The following is a 17,429-nucleotide window of genomic DNA, read 5'->3' on the forward strand; positions in this document are numbered from 1 at the left end:
CACAAACATCGGTGTGCTGCTTTCAAAATAAAGCTGAAGTCCAGGAGCGGCAGGAAGGCTGTTGCACTTCTGTGATGTCTATGCCAGAGAACACTCTCGTCGCCCCTCCACCCCTAAAAGCCTGTGTGTCACCCGGGCTGCCCACTCGTTCTGCTGCACGCAGCTCTTGGCCGAACTAAGCTGTTATCTGCTGCCCTGACTCTTGTCCCCACTCCCTCCTCTCAAGTGCAGCGCTGCACGAGTCCCGCAGGTGGCACCTAAGCTCCAGCAAAGAGAAGAAGGAAGGGCGCACCTCAGAGACCTCCGGAAGCACCCTGCTGTCCCTCAGCATCTTCAGGGCTCTCTTCTCATACAGGGATTTGCTGTTCACCGTTCAGCGCTCTTTTTTTCTCCCAAAAGCGGCTAAGTTTGGACTTGCAACCTCTCTCTAATCAGTGTCAAATAAGGGGTAAAGGAGACAGGGCAGTCTCGGCTCAGGTGTGCTGGAGTTAAAGCCCTTGCTGCAGTTCAGACTGCAAAGCTTTGCTTTCCCAAGAAGTGAAAAACGGGAGGAGAGAGACAACTGTAAGTGAAGTACCAGGAAAGGTAAGCTGGGTGTCGAACAAATGGGTTAAAATCAGGCATTCCTAGCACTGAGTCTTACAGCTGAGTGCTGCTGCCTTGCTGCTTTGGGGTCTGGTAGAAGAGGGGTTTATGCTTTGGTCTTTTTCCTTCAGCTAGCAGGTACATTACCTTTACCTCTTGCAGCTGGCCTGGCTTCACCGTTTCCATCTCCTTTATGGCCAGCTGAGGTTAACACAACTGCAATATACTTAACCAGGACTGCAAAGTTTGGGGTTTAAATTATTTCTGAATTAAAAACGTTAACCTTGCCTGACAAACACTTGCAAGCTGAAGTGAGCCCTGCTCTTGAGGAGCCAGCCACTTGCCATCTTTATCCCCTGACAGGCAAAATGAATACATAACACATTCTGGTCAAAAGGCTTCATGTTCAGGCAGCTTCTGCTTGTAAACCCAGTGCTGTTTAATTGATAAAGCGTATTTGAACACTTCCCAGGAGCACAGATGCATTGTCAAAGCACTATAAAGTAGTAGTTGGGGTTTCTGACAGGGATGACATCCACTGCTGTCCTTCACTTTCAGCCTGTTCTGCTGGCTGTTAGATGCCTTAATATATTAACTTGTGGATGAAAATGTTTTGATTCACTAGTATCAGTTCTGGGTTGAAAAAGCAAATCTGTTCTTCCCAGTTCACAGCAGGAAAGGTGACTGATTCCAATAGCAGTTACACAGCCTAGAGCACCTCTGTGTGTTCAACAAGGGCTCTCAAGCTGCAGCCAAACTCATGGATAGAGGAGGATTATGCTGTAACTACCAAAATGTCAGCTGGTTTATCTGCATGGAAACAGTTCATAAACAAGGCAAAGTGCTGCCAACTAACCTGTGCCACTCATGACAGCCTGTAACTCAGTCCTGGTGCTGGCCCTGCTATTTCCACAAACTGCTGCTTTCTCCAAGGCTGGACAGCTCTGCTGATCCTACTTCTGTGCTGTGGCTTATGCAGGCTGGGCTGTGTGTTCCACGTAGTGCCACACTCCAAACAAGAAAGGGTGAGGTGTGAGTGGCATTACATTATAAACACAAATCTGCTTTTTAAAACCCCCAAACCAGCAAAACAAAAACCCCAAGAGATTATTCAGCATACATTTATAGAGATGAATGTTCCCTTGCTGATCGCTTTGGGCTGGTTGGACTTGCATGTTTCTTTGTTTTCAGTGATGATGATGCTCTGTTTGCATTGCAAAGCCTTTGTGCCAGCTGTCAATCTGAGGAGGATGCACAGATATTCTGGTTGCAGAAGTCTAAGATGCCTACAAACCAGGGGAAAATGGTACACTTAAAAATGCCACAGCTTCAAAAGTAAATCCCTCAGCTACTGTTCACTGAAACAACAGAAAAGTGATAAAATTCCCTTTTGAATTCCAGTTTTTAAACACTTTACACTGATAGAGGCCTAACTTGCTGTGTGATCTTCATTTGCCTCTACACAGACTTTCAAACCCTAGAAAAGATGGACCCTGGCTCATAGAAAGTTCCAGTTTTCTGGAACTAGTTAGATACATCCTTCCCACAACTTCAGTGGAAAATGATGAAAAAGCCATCCCTTACATCTACCAAGGTCTGCTCTTTTAAAAATGAAAGTATTTAACTTATTTTGAGTTTAATTCAAAAATTAAATATAAAATTCCTTCTATTTTTCTCAGGTTTGGCATAGCCAAATGAGCCTGATGTTATCTTTTCCCAGAAATGACCTTTGGAATTTAAGAGAAAGCCTTCAGAGCAGGAGCAAACCATTCCTACTTCAATAACCTCATATTTACTCCAAAGTGTGTTGGTTAGGCTGTCCCTGCACAGTCCAGTTTCGGTGCTTTTGGGTGGGAGCTGGAAGAGGCTCTGCAGGAGCCCTGAACACAGTGCTCCTCAGGAAGCTGTCACTTAGAGGATTCTGCAGAGCATGCTCTCCACTCAGTCCAAACAAGAGCATTCCTTCTGCTTTACAGGAAAACTCAGAATTAAGAACATGAGTGTACCTGCAGGGGTGCAATTGAACACTGATTCTGCTAGCTGAAAGAAAGGCACTCCAAGAATGTCCTGATAGCTCATATGACTTGCATGGACAAGGTGCTGAGTAGCATCTTTGAAAAGCAGATCACTTTCACCATACTTCCAAGACTTAAAGAGATGGAATCCAGAATCCAGTTTGCTTCCCAGAGATTCCTAAAAAGAAAACAAGTAAGTTCCACAGCTCAGATCATAAATAACAATGTTATTGTTATTTATGTTATCATAAATAACAATGTTAATCTGGTGACTCTCAGCGTTAGAGCAAGACCTAACAAAAATGTTCTGCTCACACCTATCTCTGCCCTTACTTGCACAAAGAGATGCAGTGTTGCAGTGGCTTTTCTCAGCAGAAGCATGCCCACTGCAGACTGGCACCTGGTGCCAAAATGCCCCTTTAGAGAATATGAAGCATTCCTCTGTCAGCTCCCTATGCACAATCTTAGTTCTTTTATACTGAAAGCTTTTAAACTTTCAGGGGTTCAGTAGTCAGAAGGAACAAGTGGCCCCATGCTAACCCCTCCTGTTATCTGCCCTACCTGGGACTTGGTCAGGAAGTCAGAGATCTTGGTGACAGTGACAGGGCGCGCCATGACTGCACTGGGGGGAACGGGGCCAAGGTTGCAGGCTGCCCACTCTGTGACTGCGGCACGCGTCCCATCCACACACAGCAGCTCCAAGTCCAGGGGGCTGTAACCTTTGGCCCAGCCAGAGCTGTCCAGATCTGAAAGGACAAAGTGAAAGCAAATGCCTTTAAGAAATGTAAGCAGAAGACAGGGTAAGTGTCTTACAAGATGTTGGAAATGCAGAGGCAGAAGTGTAAGTGCATGTTCAAAACAAATGCAGCACACCATGAGGACATTTATCAGCAACCAGGAAGGAGCAGGGGAGTGTCCTCACTGAGGAAACAGGTCAGAGCAGCTGAGCTGCACCTGCCAGCTACCAACCAGACTCACACTGGCACACAAACAGCTATCATGCCTCCATCTCTAATTAGACTCCTTCCTGAAAGTAGTTCAGCCTGCATCTCCCCTGCTTCCTCACACTGCTCACTGCTGTATGAATTCTGGTAGGCTTCCAAGCCCTTGGACCTCCACCTGGTTTTAGAGGGATTCTTCCCTTGGAAAAGTCTCTTTTTACTGTCATTGCCTAAAAGAGAATCCCATTGTGCATAATCAGTCTAAACACAAGGGAGCTCCCTTCTCTCCAGCTCTCTGCAGCATGTTTTGGCTGATGGAGCAGTAGGCACAATTGAAGAGACTGAGAGGAGTTAAACAGTTTGCAGCTATTTCACCTACACGAGTTGTGTGGACTGCTCACTCTGTGTGTGCCTGTGAAACAACACGAGGAAGTTGTTGGGTCTTGCAATTTTCCAGGCACAAGCACAACTCCGTGGCCCTAGCTTAAACCTGTAAGAACTCATCCTCAGGAGTGATGGTCGCTTGGTGGGGGGGTCACTAACACTACTGACTATTCTTAAAGCACAAGACAGTATCTGCAGCTCACTTGCTATGTTCTGGAGCAGCTGAGAGTGTTCCAGGAAAGCTACATCTCCAAAGCTTCTTCCACTGGGATTGCCAACCAGGCACCTAGAGCAGGGAAAGAACCAGGAGGTTATCAGAGGCAGCCACTACACGGCAACAGCCATTTGGACAGTCAGTGCTGTCAGCACAGACCTCGTGGGCAGTGTCCCCAGGTTGGAGCAGACAATCCCTTTCATCTCTCAAGCAGTCCCCAGGGCAAATTTGGGGCAGGACATCCATGCAGCCTCACCCATGCCTAGCCAGGAAAGAGACTATAAGCCAAAGCATCACATGCACTTGTGAGAGTGCTTTTACCTTTACAATCTTCTCTGTCTCTGTCTTCAACTATTTTTTCCCCATTAATTTAATTCTTTCCTGTACTCCGTATTGTTTCTTACTGCATCACCTCTGTTCTCTGACCTTCTATCCTTTGCCCCTTTCCTTTAACGAGGCTTGCTTACAAGTCTGGAATCATTGTCTTGCTTTGGAACCAGTTTCATGACTATTTTCAAACATCAGTCAGCTAAACATCCCATAGCAGCTACAAGCAAAATAGAGCACATGCCAGCAAAAGTTTACACAGTCAGATGCTCAATACAAAACTCCCACAACTCCAAAAAACACCTCAGCAAGATAACGAGACAGCTCTGGCTGCAGCTCTGCACTTCTGGCTGTGCCAAGCCCTCACCTGAGTGCTCCCATGTTGCCATAGTAGCGTTCGTTGTGGCTCGCAGCACATCTGCTGGACAATCGAGCCCCTTCCGCCTCACCCTCCCCAATGCACACCTTGCACAGCTTCCCCTCTGCTCCCGGCATGCAGCTCTTCCAAAAGTAGTTCTGATAAGCTGAGTCAAGAAAACTGAGGTGAGGTTAAGGCAAGGTATTCCAAAGCTTCCTCACACACAAGTTAAGACAGGAATGGAATTCCATCCTAACAGCTACCGGGATGAGAGCTAAATACTGTGAAGAATCACACAAAGGCAATAGAGGAAAGAGTCATCACTTGCTGGTCACATCCTCATGGCCTCATCTCCATTTTCCTCCCAGATTTCCATGGTGCAGTAAACATACAGCCCAGAGCAGCCCTTACCAGAACCAATGTCACAGCTCCCAGTCTCATTCTGCAGAGCTCCCACTGTGTATCTGGACAGCAGTAACCACCCTCCAGGACTATAGACATGGCTGTGGCAGGATCGTCTGCCCCTGAGGTTATGGATGTTGACCTGCTTGGTGCTTTTCTTAGCTAAGGCAACAGCATAGACAGGTGGCAGTGCTGTAACAGTGACAATAACCAGTTAGACCGAGGCAGGCAAACACACCAGATAGGCACAGGCCCTCTCTCCCCTCCCTCAGCCTGTCATGGTATCTTCAGTTGCAGCAGAGGATCTGCACTCCCAGCTGAGCCAACAGCTCTCACCCCAGCTGCCCACCACTGTCTGAAAAGCTCCTGCTGAACACACAGCAGAGCCTTTCCCAGACCAACACAGAGGCACATTCCTACAGAAGTCATACAGGCAGTCCCAGGAAAACCTAAAGCTTTTGCCATCTCAAAGTTGTCCTGTTACCTCTGTGCTTAAGATGAATCAGTTTCCCTGTTTCCCTCGTGCTCTCAGCAGCTGGGGCACAGTCTCCCCCTGGAGAGGAATCATGGTGTCATTAAGGTTGGAAAAGCCCTCTGAGATCACCCAGTCCAAACACAACCCAACACCACCATGGCCACTAAACCATGTCCCCTGGTGCTACGTCCACACATTTCTTGAACATTTCCTGGGACAGTGACTCCACCACCTCCCGGGGCAGCCTCTTCCAGTACCTGGCCATTCTTGCAGGAAAGAAATTATTCCTAATATCCAGCCTAAAACTTCCCTGGTGCAACTTGAGGCCATTTCCTCTAATCCTATTGTTAGTTACTTAGGAGAACAGACCAACAATCACCTCTCTACAACTAACTGAGACTGTAGAAAACAATGAGGTCTCCCCTGAACCATTAAAGGGTCTTGTGGCTGCTGTCACTCTCACATTGCAGCACCCCACCAAAACCTTTGTGATCCTCTTGGCCATGTCAGCATCTCTGTGCCTTTCACAGAAGAGATGTAGCAAGCAGCCAGACTAAATGCCAGAGCCAGTAAGTGGAAGGGCTGGGAAGAGCATTTGGACATAACATACTGATTGCTGCTTCCATCACAAACTGTGGAAATTCATCTCTCTGTTTAGTGGTACTTTTCTGATTCCCTCTCCTCTTGGTCAGGTCTCAGGAGAACTTACCATAGCATTCTGCAGCTACAGGCACCAGTCCACACCTGCCTGCAATGTAGACATGTGTTGCATCCAGGGTGACCGCATCAGCCTCACTGCTCTGCCAACAGCACCACAGAGAATTACAAACCCAGGGGTACTGAGAATCTGTAACCAGTTGCTGTACTTCTCCTGGGCTGGAAACTGCCCTGCATAAATTCCTCCTCATTCCCACCAGTCCCTCTAGTGTCCAAGCTGGTTTTCCTCTTGTTCCACTCGTACAAGGATATACACACCCTGTATGGTCTTACCACATATCCTGACCAGAGGGAGTCTCCTACCTTGATCATTTCAATGCATTTGGTCATGGAAGTTGCTTGGACACAGACTAAAGGGTCAGATTTGATGCTCAGTGCCCACTCCTCGCATTTGCGCAGTTCAGCATCACTGATGCAGCACCAGCGCACAACGCTGTTGTCCAAGGAGCTCCCTGAGTAAGAAAGAGGGAGCATGGTGAGATCATGGCACCTGGCACCAGCCTGTCCTTTTTTAAGGGGATTTTCAGGCCTATGCACTCATGCCTGGCAGGAAGGAATGACAGACAAGGGGAACTTTTTCTTCCCTTGCCTTAGCTACAGTCTTCTGGAAGGCTCCTCACCTTCATGGCCTAGTCCCTTAAGAAGAGCTACATAATCCAGCCCAAGGACATAGGCGATCTCCAGCTGCTCCTCAAGAAGCTGCAGGTGCTGAGTGGCATCTCGGAACAGCAGGTTCCTTCCCCCGAAGGGTGCTGACGTGAAGAGTCCAAACCTGGCTCTTTCCTTTCCTCTCCGCCCAAAGAAACGCTGGGACAAGAACACTTGGAACTGTGAGAGAGATGCTCCTCCTTCCTGGAAGCCTCATCCCTCCCTACACAGCAACACTGTAACAGGGCACCCAGGGCGCCATCAGACTGGCAGCAGCCCACAGCTACCGCAGCCAGTGAATGGTTCCAGCCCTAAAAGCTTTAAACAATTCGCTTTTTCAAAGACTTTCCCCTCCCCCCATCTTAGTTAAGCGGCTGAGCTGTGCTCGGTGTCTCCTACCCTGGAAAGTCAACTCAGGCAGCATAGCTGAGTGAGAAACATCTGTGATGAAGACCAGTGTAGCAAAAGGGTGCAAGTTACCTTGTATTTGATGATGGGCATGTACTACATTCAAGGCAACTCCATTAGGAAAGAAGGGAGCCCAGGAGAGCGTGCTAGGGATAGTGCTGGGCATGGGGGAGCACAGCTGGGCTGTGTGATAAAAGCATGTGACGATCTCAACGAGAGACTTTGTACAACTGCTGTTGCCAGAGTCAGCCTGCCGTGTTGACCTGTTCTCTGTCTGCTGCACTCTTTTAAGAGATGGATAGTTTCATCAGATCTTTATGTTTGCTTTTAAAAAGGCATTGTTCCAATTCAATTTCAAACAGCTTCCTGGATGTCAAAGTAACAGATGCCATTTATAAGCTGAGAAAAAGAGGAACAAAGGTGAACCCTGACCCTACATCTTCCTCAGCTACACAGGAGTTCCCCTGAGCTCCAGGGCAGATTGAATACCATGAGTCATTTTCCACTTCTTTACTTTCTTATTCCTAGTGTCCTACAGAAGAACACTTGAGAGACAAGCAAAACCTTCTCTCAGAAGCATTGCCCATAGTGACCACACGAAGGTGGAAGCAGAACCTCTGGGGATGATGACATGCACTCACTTGTATCATGCTAAGAAATTTGTTGGTGATCTTCTGGAAGTTGTGGCGGGTGACAATGGCACGGCCAGGCCCCTGGCCCAGGTTACAGGTATGGTACTCAGCCAGCCCAGCTGTAGTCCCATCAGGACATAAGAGCTCATACTCCTGCTGCTCTGCCTCTGGAAGAAGAGGACACTCATGGATCCATGAAGCGCGACACAACTTGACAGCAGGCACAGAGGAAGGTGAAGTGTTTCTCAGAGGATATGCAAGCATCACAGTCTACCAGGCACGCTTGGGAAAGCTGTCTTGGCTAAGCTCTCTTCTTCACAAAGAGAGGGACCCCAGCAAGAGGTCCTCCAAAATACTCTAAGCTCTCTAAGTACGTTTAAAAGTACGTACCTGAAAATGCTCCTCTAATCACCTGCAAAAACATTGGTGCAGGGCTCAAACATGCTTAAAAATACCAATCAGGTTCTTGCAGCTCCATACTGAATCCTGAAAGGACTCTGTGAGCTCAGGCATCACTGGTGATGACAGCTGTACCAGGAGCTCGAGGCTGCACAAAAACATTGCACTGCTCCCATACTAAAAATCCTCTGGGAGCTCATGTACTTTTTCCACTTCTGTTTCCTTCTGAAGTGCGTGGAGAGCCAAGCAAAGCCAAAGAACTACAAGCAGGGACTGGATTTTCCCTGGAAAAAACAAAAATGTTGGCATATCCCCCAAGCGCCAAAGTGGGACAGACAGAGGCAGAGTACCAAGGAATCTGACTTTGCAGGGTTACCTGTGGCACTCAGAACTGCCAGGTGATCTAAAAAGGCAACATCTGCCACTCCCTCCTTCAGGCACCTGCAGGTAGACAAATGCCCTCCTGTTAACCTGTCACCTGGCTTTCCCTACCTCAAGAATTCTTTTCCACCAAAGGCAGACTCAGTAGCTGTGTCACAGAGCTCACCTGAAGGCTCCCTCAGAGTCATAGAAGGGTTCATTACCACTTGTCTCACAAAAGTGGTTCTTGTCCCTGACATAGGATTTTTGTCCTTGGCAGAGGGCACAGAGTCGAGGAGCAGCAACACCAACCCCAGGGATGCAGCTTGCATTGAAATAGTCACTGATCACTGAGGATGGTGGGGGAAAATAAAACCAAATAAAGACAAAAGAGAGAGAATAAGTCAAGTGAGGAAAACCAGAAGGAGGAAAAGGTGGCAAACACATCCTGAACATAACTAGAACCATGCACTTTAATAAATAACACAACAGATGCAACTTCGTGGTCTAAACTTCAGATGCGAAACATCTGCTGGAACAGTGATCAAATGGTGCTGTTCAAAACTCATCTTTGTGCTGGTTAGATATTGCAAAGATTTGTTCCCTGTTGCATTCTGAACACAAAAATTCCCTGGTTTAGTAACAATTCCACTGCTTTGAGATCACTGGATAAGTTCCGCAGAGAGCTAGCGGAACACTGCAAGAGGATCTCTCATCACCACACAGCTCGGTTCCTTCCATATCTGCTTGCACTGCACTCACTGTTGCTGAGGGCAAAGACACAGCCCCGTGGCTCCTATCACCCACCTTGGCTCAGAGGTTGTGACTCATCCCAAGAAAGGTCATTCCTTGCAAGGAGAAAGCCGAGTGGGATGTTCCAGCCTGACGTCCACCTGGCTCCGTTGTGGCAGCTGCGCACACCTCGCAGCCTCTGGATATCCAGAGTTCCTCGTCTGGCAATGGCCACAGCAAAAACACAATTTCCTGTGACAGGACAAAACATGGAACTGAAAGAACTAGGGCCCGGTTCTCTTGCATGAGCAGAACTTCAACTACTGTGAGCGTAGCTAAGGAAACAATCTCCCAGGCTTGTGAAACACAGCTACCTGTGCCAGGACTTTACCATATCATGGCTGCTGGCACCTCATCAAACTGAGTAACACAAGTGATGTGCCAAGCAGGACTGTAAACTCCTGGAGGCAAATGCTTGCAGGGCCTTCCAGCTCCATCACCCCGTGCAACTGCTCCTCAAGAGTGCTGAACATTTGTCTCACGCTGTTTAGGTATAGCAGCAGAAAAAACTCCTGTCTTACCCTCAGCAGATACCACGTGAAACATATCTATTCCACTAGTCATGGTTCTTCAGCTAAAACAACTTCCTCTGCTCACACTCTCCCCTTACCAGTCTTTTCCTACACCCACCTGCTAACGTGGCTTCCTTCTCAAATCATGCCCCACACATATTCTCTACTTTGTGCTTGCTTTTGGATCACACTTGTTTCTCCTTCCCTTATAAATCACTCAGTGCAGATCATCCAGGTCTGCAGGTATGAAGAGGAATCTTGCCACAAGAAAACTGTCTACCATATATTCTTGTGTCTTTAGGGTGAGGAGGGAATTAACTCCTGAGAGAAGCCAGGAGTCTCCGAGAAGCACTGGTGAGTGCTCAGCTCCACGAGTGATGAACACGGCACAGAACCTGTGGCGCTGCCTTCCAAGCGCCTGTCAGTCACTCCATACACCTACCAAGGCAGCAAGAACTTACAGACTCTTCTTCAGGAGGTCCTGAGCTCTGCCTTTCACTGCACGGGGCTTCATCAGTCAGGGCAGAAGCATGGCTCATTCTTTGCTTTGTGAACCTACCTTGATCATAGATCTCCTTTGCCACCACTGTCAAACCGTACAGCTTCACAGCAGAGTAAACATCTCCAGCATCCAAGGAGGCAGCATCTGCTTTATTCGCCTTAAAAAGAACAGCAAACCCTTCAAAAATCCTGCTTGCAGAGACACAAGCAGGGCAGCTGCCAGAGCAGAGGTTCTGACTGACAATTAGCTTTGTTTTTAAGGGAATCCCTGCCACTGAGCATGGTCAAGTGTTAGCAGTGAAGGCTGTTGTTCCCTTCACAAAATGCCAGTTCTCTGGCAGCAACATCCTTTCTCACCTCTCCTTTGGGCCTTCCATTCCAAAAGCACAATTCTGACACCAGCTGAAGAAAAAGGCAGGCCCCTTTTACTCCTGCTGCTCTCCCAAGACCCCAAACCCTTGTCAGGATTCTCCTGGCTATAAAGTTTCCATAACATGGAACTGAAATCTATTACCAAGGGTTGCAAGACTGAAGAAGACAAAACAAATTATTTCCTGAACTAGCAAGAAAGGTTTCCTTGGATTTGTTTTTCAGGTTACATTTGGACTCCATTAGAGGCAATAAGGACTGAGTGAAAATGGGAACTGAGATTCCCTAACCAAATCACACTCTGGGTACAAATGCTACAGCAATTGCTCAGCTTTCTTTTCACTCATGATTTTTCCAAAACATATAGTGTGACAAAGATTTGATTTCAGAACTAGTCAGTCACTAGAGCTTACACTTACAAAAGGCCTGATGTCTGATTTTATTCAAGTCAAAGATTTGCTATGAAAAAAGGCTCTGCTCTTCAGAAAAGCCTGATATGGGGCTAAAAGTAACAGAGAAGGAAGGAAAGATAAAATATTAATTAGTCAGAGTAGGACCAAAACCCACAAGCAAGGGGAATGCCCTGAGCAAGTTTTAATTCACTAATTTGGTTTTGTCCATTTATTTCCAAGCAGTTTTTTACTTATTTCCTAGAGACTGCAAGGACTGTACCTGGAGTAAAACAGCACATCTAGTAGAATGCTCCTGGGGACCAATTCTTGCCTCTCAAGCTAGTGTGTGCTTTATTATATACACAATCTCCTCATCTCTGTATCCTTGTACTCTCCTATGGATTCTCTTTACCAGTTACTGCTTCAAAAGAGGATTTGAACTCGAAGTCTCTGTGAACTCACCCTGATTTTGTCAATGCAGTCATGTGTATTGTGGGCTCTGATGCAAGAAATCCTAGCAAAGGGGTTGCCAGCAGCATGGGGCAGCACAGCCAGAAGTGCTTTGGAGAGTTCAGCACACTTTCTCTGCTCCAGGTCAGAAAGAGTGCACCATCGGAACTTCTTCCCTGGAGCACCAAAAAATAAGTCAAGATTGCCAAGATTTAGTGGGGAAAAAATCCAAACAACTCAGAGAAGAGGAAGGTTGTTTTGTTTTATCTAACTTCCCAAGTAAGTAGATTCTGCTCATGCTCACACATCCACACATCCAGAGGCACCCGAGAGATGTGCCCAAGCCATCTGAGCAGCTTGGAGAGCAGTGACAGCTGCTGAGTCTGCACTGTGGCTACTTGCTTCCTCTTGGCTGGCACCAATCAAGCAGATTTCAGGCAGATTTCTCAAGAATCAACAATCATTATGGTGCAAGCTTTCACCTCAGAATCTTCCTTGCTTCATCTTTCATGAATTTAGGCAGGGTTGCCATGAAAACTGAGGAAAGGAAGGCAAGAACATCAGCATGGCTATGGCCTGTTCCCCCGTGGGGAAAACAAGAGGATGGCACTTAGAGCACAGGCTAACTTTGCTATCACCTTTCTTTTATCAGACTGCAGTTTTTCTCCTAACAAGCCATCTGTGAGGTCACTCTCTGAGGGCACAGACCTCCTCATCCTGATGTAAACATTCCCCAGGCTTTATCAGTTTTATTGCTGTCAGTTCTGTCCTCAATTATCAACCCAGGCCAAGCTTTTAACCTTTGCCCTGCTGTTTCCTCTGGAGCTTTCATACACATACATTTCCATGCATGGTTTTTCCATACCAATCTTAATAGTCCTGTTAAAGCCCTAGACATTCAGAAGCAAGCCTGCAAAAGGTCAAGAAATACGGAGGGAGGATGGTGACGGGAGATTGAATTGCTTTAGTCTTTAGAGAGGGGATGGTTGTTTTGTAAGCAGACAGTAACAGACAGTCCAAGCCCTGTGTGTCTCAGCGGGCGGCACGCTTTGTTAAAACAGCACTCTCCGCTGAGTGACAGCTTGGTCACAATAGTGTTTGCCTCTCATTTTCTTTCCAGACAACGACTACCTGATTTTAAATAATAAAACCCACAACGGAGCTCCAGGGTCACAAAACCTTGCATTAAAGAAGTATGGAAACTTTAACTTTGAAGGAACTCAGAGTGAAACGCTACTTTGTAAGAGTAAAGCAACCCCCTCAAGATAGGAGGAGAGGATCTGAGACTATGTGGCATTCTAACAGCAAGTCTGTGGTTTTGGACTTTTTTTTGTCGTTAAAAAATGCATTCTCTAAGTGCTCCTGTAGCAATGCCAAATAACTTGATGGGTTTCCCTCCAGAGGTTTATCTTCCATTAGAACAACCACCATGAAAGACAAGCACTAGGGACGATTTGATAATTGGCAGTGAGGAATTCTGTTGGACAGAGGATTAAATGAACATTAACAACAAAAGCCTCAAAATCTCGACCTTTCCAAGCAGAAGGTTAGTAAGAAATACCCTCTTTTCAGACTAAATAACCTGCACAGCAACACTGCTCATGACTGTAGCAGAACTGAACTATTCAGTTGTCAGATCTTTTTCCAGCTGAAAACTAAGTAAGCAATAAAAAGAAATCCTAGACAAGTGCCAGCAGAGGAAAGGGCTTAGGAAGATGCAATCAGAAGCAGAGGAGGTCAAACCTCCTTTTCCAGGAGGAGTGGGAGTTTGGTTGCTTTAAACTGACTACAAAGCTACACCCTAAGGGATCCAGACATGCCAGCAAAATCCCCTTTTGTTGCCTTAGGCTCCAATTTTTCCATCTAGGATCTATTATGACTTATTTTGTATTCTTCTCATTAAATGCCTTCTGCTCTGAAACATATCATCATATATATCTCAAGAAGAGAATATTTAACTAAGGAGAAGGAAAAAGTGATTATTGCACATAAACATGACAGGCAGTAATGCAACTTGAGAGAATCTTATACCATGTAATGAAAACCATACAAAACACCACAGCAGTTCCAACACTGTCACTTCCAGATGTTTAAGCATTTGGCTTTCTGGTGCTTTACTCACATTACACAAAAATAATATCTGGAACACGTAACATTTACAATGAAAGCAGGTAAGTTTGTGTCTCTGAGCACAGCATCAGACACAAGCTGGTTTATGTTAATTCAGCACAGCTTCCAAAAGATCGGGCTGTGGTTTGAGAGGGGAGCAGCCCTGACGAGTTTTGACAGCATTAATGAATACCCAGACCTCAACTGCTCAAAGGAAACAAACCTCCGCTGGTTTCCTAGGGACCCAGTGTATGGAGCTGCTCAGAACTAAGAGTCACCAGCTGCCAGGGATCAGACTGGGAACATTCAGGCAAGTGGAAATCACAGGCACAGCTCTAGCTGCAGCTCCTTCACACAGAAGAAAACAACACTAAAGCATACATTAGAGTTTGCATCCTGATCACCTCACCCACAGGCCACCTTTCTCTTTCCCTCTCCGCATCAGCCTTACCTGAAGACAACAAGGTGAAGATGATCAGGACAATTAAAATCACTGTCTTCATGATCACAGCAGCTCAACGAGGATCCTCTCTCTCTCTCCTGACGCTCTGCCTTCTCATACCAGGCATTCCACAGTGATGACCAGAGCTTCTGGGGGATAACAAAGGGGTTTGAGGCATCCCCAAGGGTAAAGCAAGATTTAAGCAAAACTCAGACCATCAGAGGATGGTGTATCTTTGTATGCAAAGCAGGAGAGGACAATGCCCTGTTCCTGGCCACAAATGGAAAACACAGGAGAAGGGCAAGCCCCTGCTTCTGGCATGAATATTGCTCCTCCTACTTCAGAAGGCACCAACAGGCCAGAGTTACAACTCTGCTACAACAAAGGTACCCAAAGCTGAATGAATTGTCCAAACTACTGAGCAAGGGCCTTCTTACCTTCTTTTTTTCACCTCCTAATGGTTTACCTTCTGAGGAAATGTAAAGGTAGTTCTTTTTTACCTCCATGAGAATTCCAGACAGAACTGACCAGGTGCTGTCCAGGACATTCTCACTACCTGGGAGTGTCTTCTTGCTGTGTACAGTAACAGAACTGTGACACTGATGACTTTTTTGACTTGCTCCATTCCATTCTAGCCCAGCAGTCTCACCCAAACGGGCTGATTTCCTTGTTCTCTAATACTTGGCATGGAGTATTACCCCTTAATTACTTTATAGAAGCCACAATTAACACCACTAATCCTGCAGCAGGGGAAAAGCACATATACAACTGTGTGTTAGCAGAAGGGTGCACACTGCACTCATCTGAGGATGCTTAAACTACTGCTAATATAGCTTCGTCTTCCCTCTTCAGCAAAGAGCAGACCATTCCCAGTGCCCTGCAGAAAAAGCAAGGCTGTTCCCTAGGTTTGTTTTCCTTTTTCACCTCATTTTTTTCTGGGTGCTTTCTCTGCTTTGTGTATTCTTGCTAATGCTTCTCCCAGATTTCTCTGGTTGCCTTAGGAACTCTCCCTTCGTGATTCACAGTCCTCACTCCCCACTCGCTTCACCTACATGGATTCCATCTCTTATCTCTGTGTTTCACAGGCTCCCTCACTACATCTCTCCAGATGATGCATTTCCACTGGCTCATCACAGAAGCAGTCAGGCTTCTCATTGCTCCCCACACTCCCTGAGCAAAAGTTCTCAAGCCCCAAGACCTCCATTCTCTCATTTGCTAAGAGAACAACTGCGGTATTAATGTGCCCTTCCATGTGGGCTCTGCACAGGCCTAGCACAGCTCAGCACCCTTTGGGAAGTGTGGTTTAATTCCTCAGGAACTGCAGTGTAAATAATATTTTTCCTCAGACACTGTGGTGTATTATAACACAACACACTACTGGATGTTCAAAAAAAAACCCCACAAAACAAAAAGCCAGCACAGATTTAAGACCAAAACATGTGATAAAAGTTATTTTTAAATAGTTAAAGGTCCACATATTTACTTTTAACTCCATCAGGGAAAAACAGATCAGGAGAAATCGTAGAATCATAGAATGTCAGGGGCTGGAAGGGACTGCCAAACCTCACGTGGTGTAGCCCTCCTGCCAGAGCAGGATCACCCAGAGCAGATCACACAGCAACACATCCAGATGGTTCTTGAGTATCTCCAGAGAGGAAGACTCCACAACCTCCCTGGGTAGCCTGTGCCAGGGTTCTGTCACCTTCACAGGGAAAAAAATTCTTCCTCATTAATTGGTTCAGTTAACGTCACCTAATATACATCATAAACAAGTACCTTTTGTTCAACTGCACCTTAAGCTCTGAATCACTTCTGAATCACTCCTGGGGAAACTTGTCCTTCAGGCCCACCGGCACGCTGCAGTCAGACACCAAAGCTAATGGCTTCTGCAATGCCTGTAACAAGGCACCCAACAGGATCAAATCCTGCCTTCTTGGAGATTTTGCTTCCTGCCAGTCTTACATGAGGTACAAGATACAAGAACATCCCAACAGCTCAGCCAGCCAATAATATTACTGCCACATGAGGGCTGCCTCTAGATTTCTGCTTAAACTACACATATTTAAAAGGAAAAGGCTTTCCTGTACGTGTCTAAGATACTTACACAGACACTAAGCTAATGTTTGTGATGATGTAAAAAGAGCAGAATGCCATGAAGGTGTCGTAGACTTCATTTAGGCCTGGCCAGGAGAACAAACAAACATTAATCATGTCTCAGGTCTTCCCAGAGGATCATGTCCTGAAGTACTGAGGATGCGGAAACACAGCAGCAAGACCCAAATTCTTCTCCTGCTGACTCACTCTGCGAAGCTACCTCCCTACCACACTAGAAAATGCTCACCAGCTACTTCCCAATAGCATGGCATTTATGCTTCTATCTAGGGATGTACCTGGGAGGGTAGAACCCAAATAATTCTTACAAAGTGCCCTCTGTGATGCTAGGATTCAAGCAAGGGACACCAGAGTCGGAACAGGTGTCACTGCATCGCCCTGCCTGCCATCCCACCTGTGGGCACTGCGTCGTGTCTGTCCTGCGTTGTGGCCCCAGTGACCAGAATCTCTGCCCTGACACCCTGGGTGCTCCCACACCTGTGCTCAAGGACGTACCTGCCCCTCCACAGCAATGCCGAGAAGCGAATGAGCGTCACCTGCCCAAGAAGTAGGCCTCTGCTCACACAGCACCTCCCTTGGGCAACAGCCTTGTGCCCTGCCTGGGGCAGCCACGTCCCTGTGCCACAAACCTCCAGGGACCACCCGGGCCCACACTTTGTCCCCAGGAAACAGCCCTGTCCCCACCCCACATCGCCTCAGAGACAGCCCTGTCCTCACACCGCATCCCTTCAGGGATGTTCCAGGGATGGCCCCGTCCCCGCACTGCATCCCCTCAGGGATGGCCCCGTCCCCGCATCCCCCCAGCTGAGCGCCATGTCGCCCCAGAGCCGGCCCAGGCCCTGCCTTATCGCCTCGGGACAGACGGCGGCAGGGCAGGGCAGGGCA

General features: G+C 47.0%; 1 protein-coding gene across 6 annotated transcripts; it reads right to left on the reverse strand.

Annotated features, from left to right (window-relative positions):
• Positions 1 to 969: 969 nt before the first annotated feature.
• On the reverse strand, positions 970 to 17,410 carry LOC135188688 (melanotransferrin-like). Of its 6 annotated transcripts, XM_064168267.1 has the most exons (21): positions 17,040 to 17,410; positions 16,537 to 16,612; positions 16,226 to 16,327; positions 15,916 to 16,134; positions 14,442 to 14,581; positions 11,894 to 12,057; positions 10,729 to 10,828; positions 9,673 to 9,849; positions 9,053 to 9,215; positions 8,882 to 8,946; positions 8,116 to 8,273; positions 7,039 to 7,225; positions 6,722 to 6,870; positions 6,411 to 6,501; positions 5,711 to 5,779; positions 5,236 to 5,418; positions 4,834 to 4,990; positions 4,129 to 4,211; positions 3,162 to 3,346; positions 2,592 to 2,778; positions 970 to 1,871 (listed from the first exon to the last, which is right to left on the reverse strand). In XM_064168267.1, exons 5-21 carry the CDS (start codon positions 14,491 to 14,493, stop codon positions 1,822 to 1,824), a joined length of 2,220 nt encoding a protein of 739 aa, XP_064024337.1. In that variant the 5' UTR covers positions 14,494 to 14,581; positions 15,916 to 16,134; positions 16,226 to 16,327; positions 16,537 to 16,612; positions 17,040 to 17,410; the 3' UTR covers positions 970 to 1,821. The 6 variants fall into 6 exon arrangements, with proteins under 6 accessions (XP_064024337.1, XP_064024341.1, XP_064024342.1 ...); XM_064168271.1 differs by lacking the exon at positions 16,537 to 16,612; XM_064168272.1 differs by having other exon boundaries at positions 14,442 to 14,578; positions 15,996 to 16,134; positions 16,537 to 17,410.
• Positions 17,411 to 17,429: the final 19 nt, after the last annotated feature.

The sequence above is a fragment of the Pogoniulus pusillus genome, chromosome 30 (assembly GCF_015220805.1).
Source record: "Pogoniulus pusillus isolate bPogPus1 chromosome 30, bPogPus1.pri, whole genome shotgun sequence".
In the NCBI taxonomy this organism is placed as follows: domain Eukaryota; kingdom Metazoa; phylum Chordata; class Aves; order Piciformes; family Lybiidae; genus Pogoniulus; species Pogoniulus pusillus.

Bases quoted from the DNA above. Each gene is read 5' to 3' on its own strand.
- LOC135188688 (XM_064168271.1), bottom strand. From the start codon at position 14,493: ATGAAGACAGTGATTTTAATTGTCCTGATCATCTTCACCTTGTTGTCT. The intron at 8,274-8,881 runs GTAACCCTGCAA...CTCTTCTTCCAG, and splicing joins GGCAGTTCTGAGTGCCACAG to AGGCAGAGCAGCAGGAGTAT. The intron at 1,872-2,591 runs GTACACTCATGT...CCTGGTTTGTAG, and splicing joins GTTCAATTGCACCCCTGCAG to GCATCTTAGACTTCTGCAAC.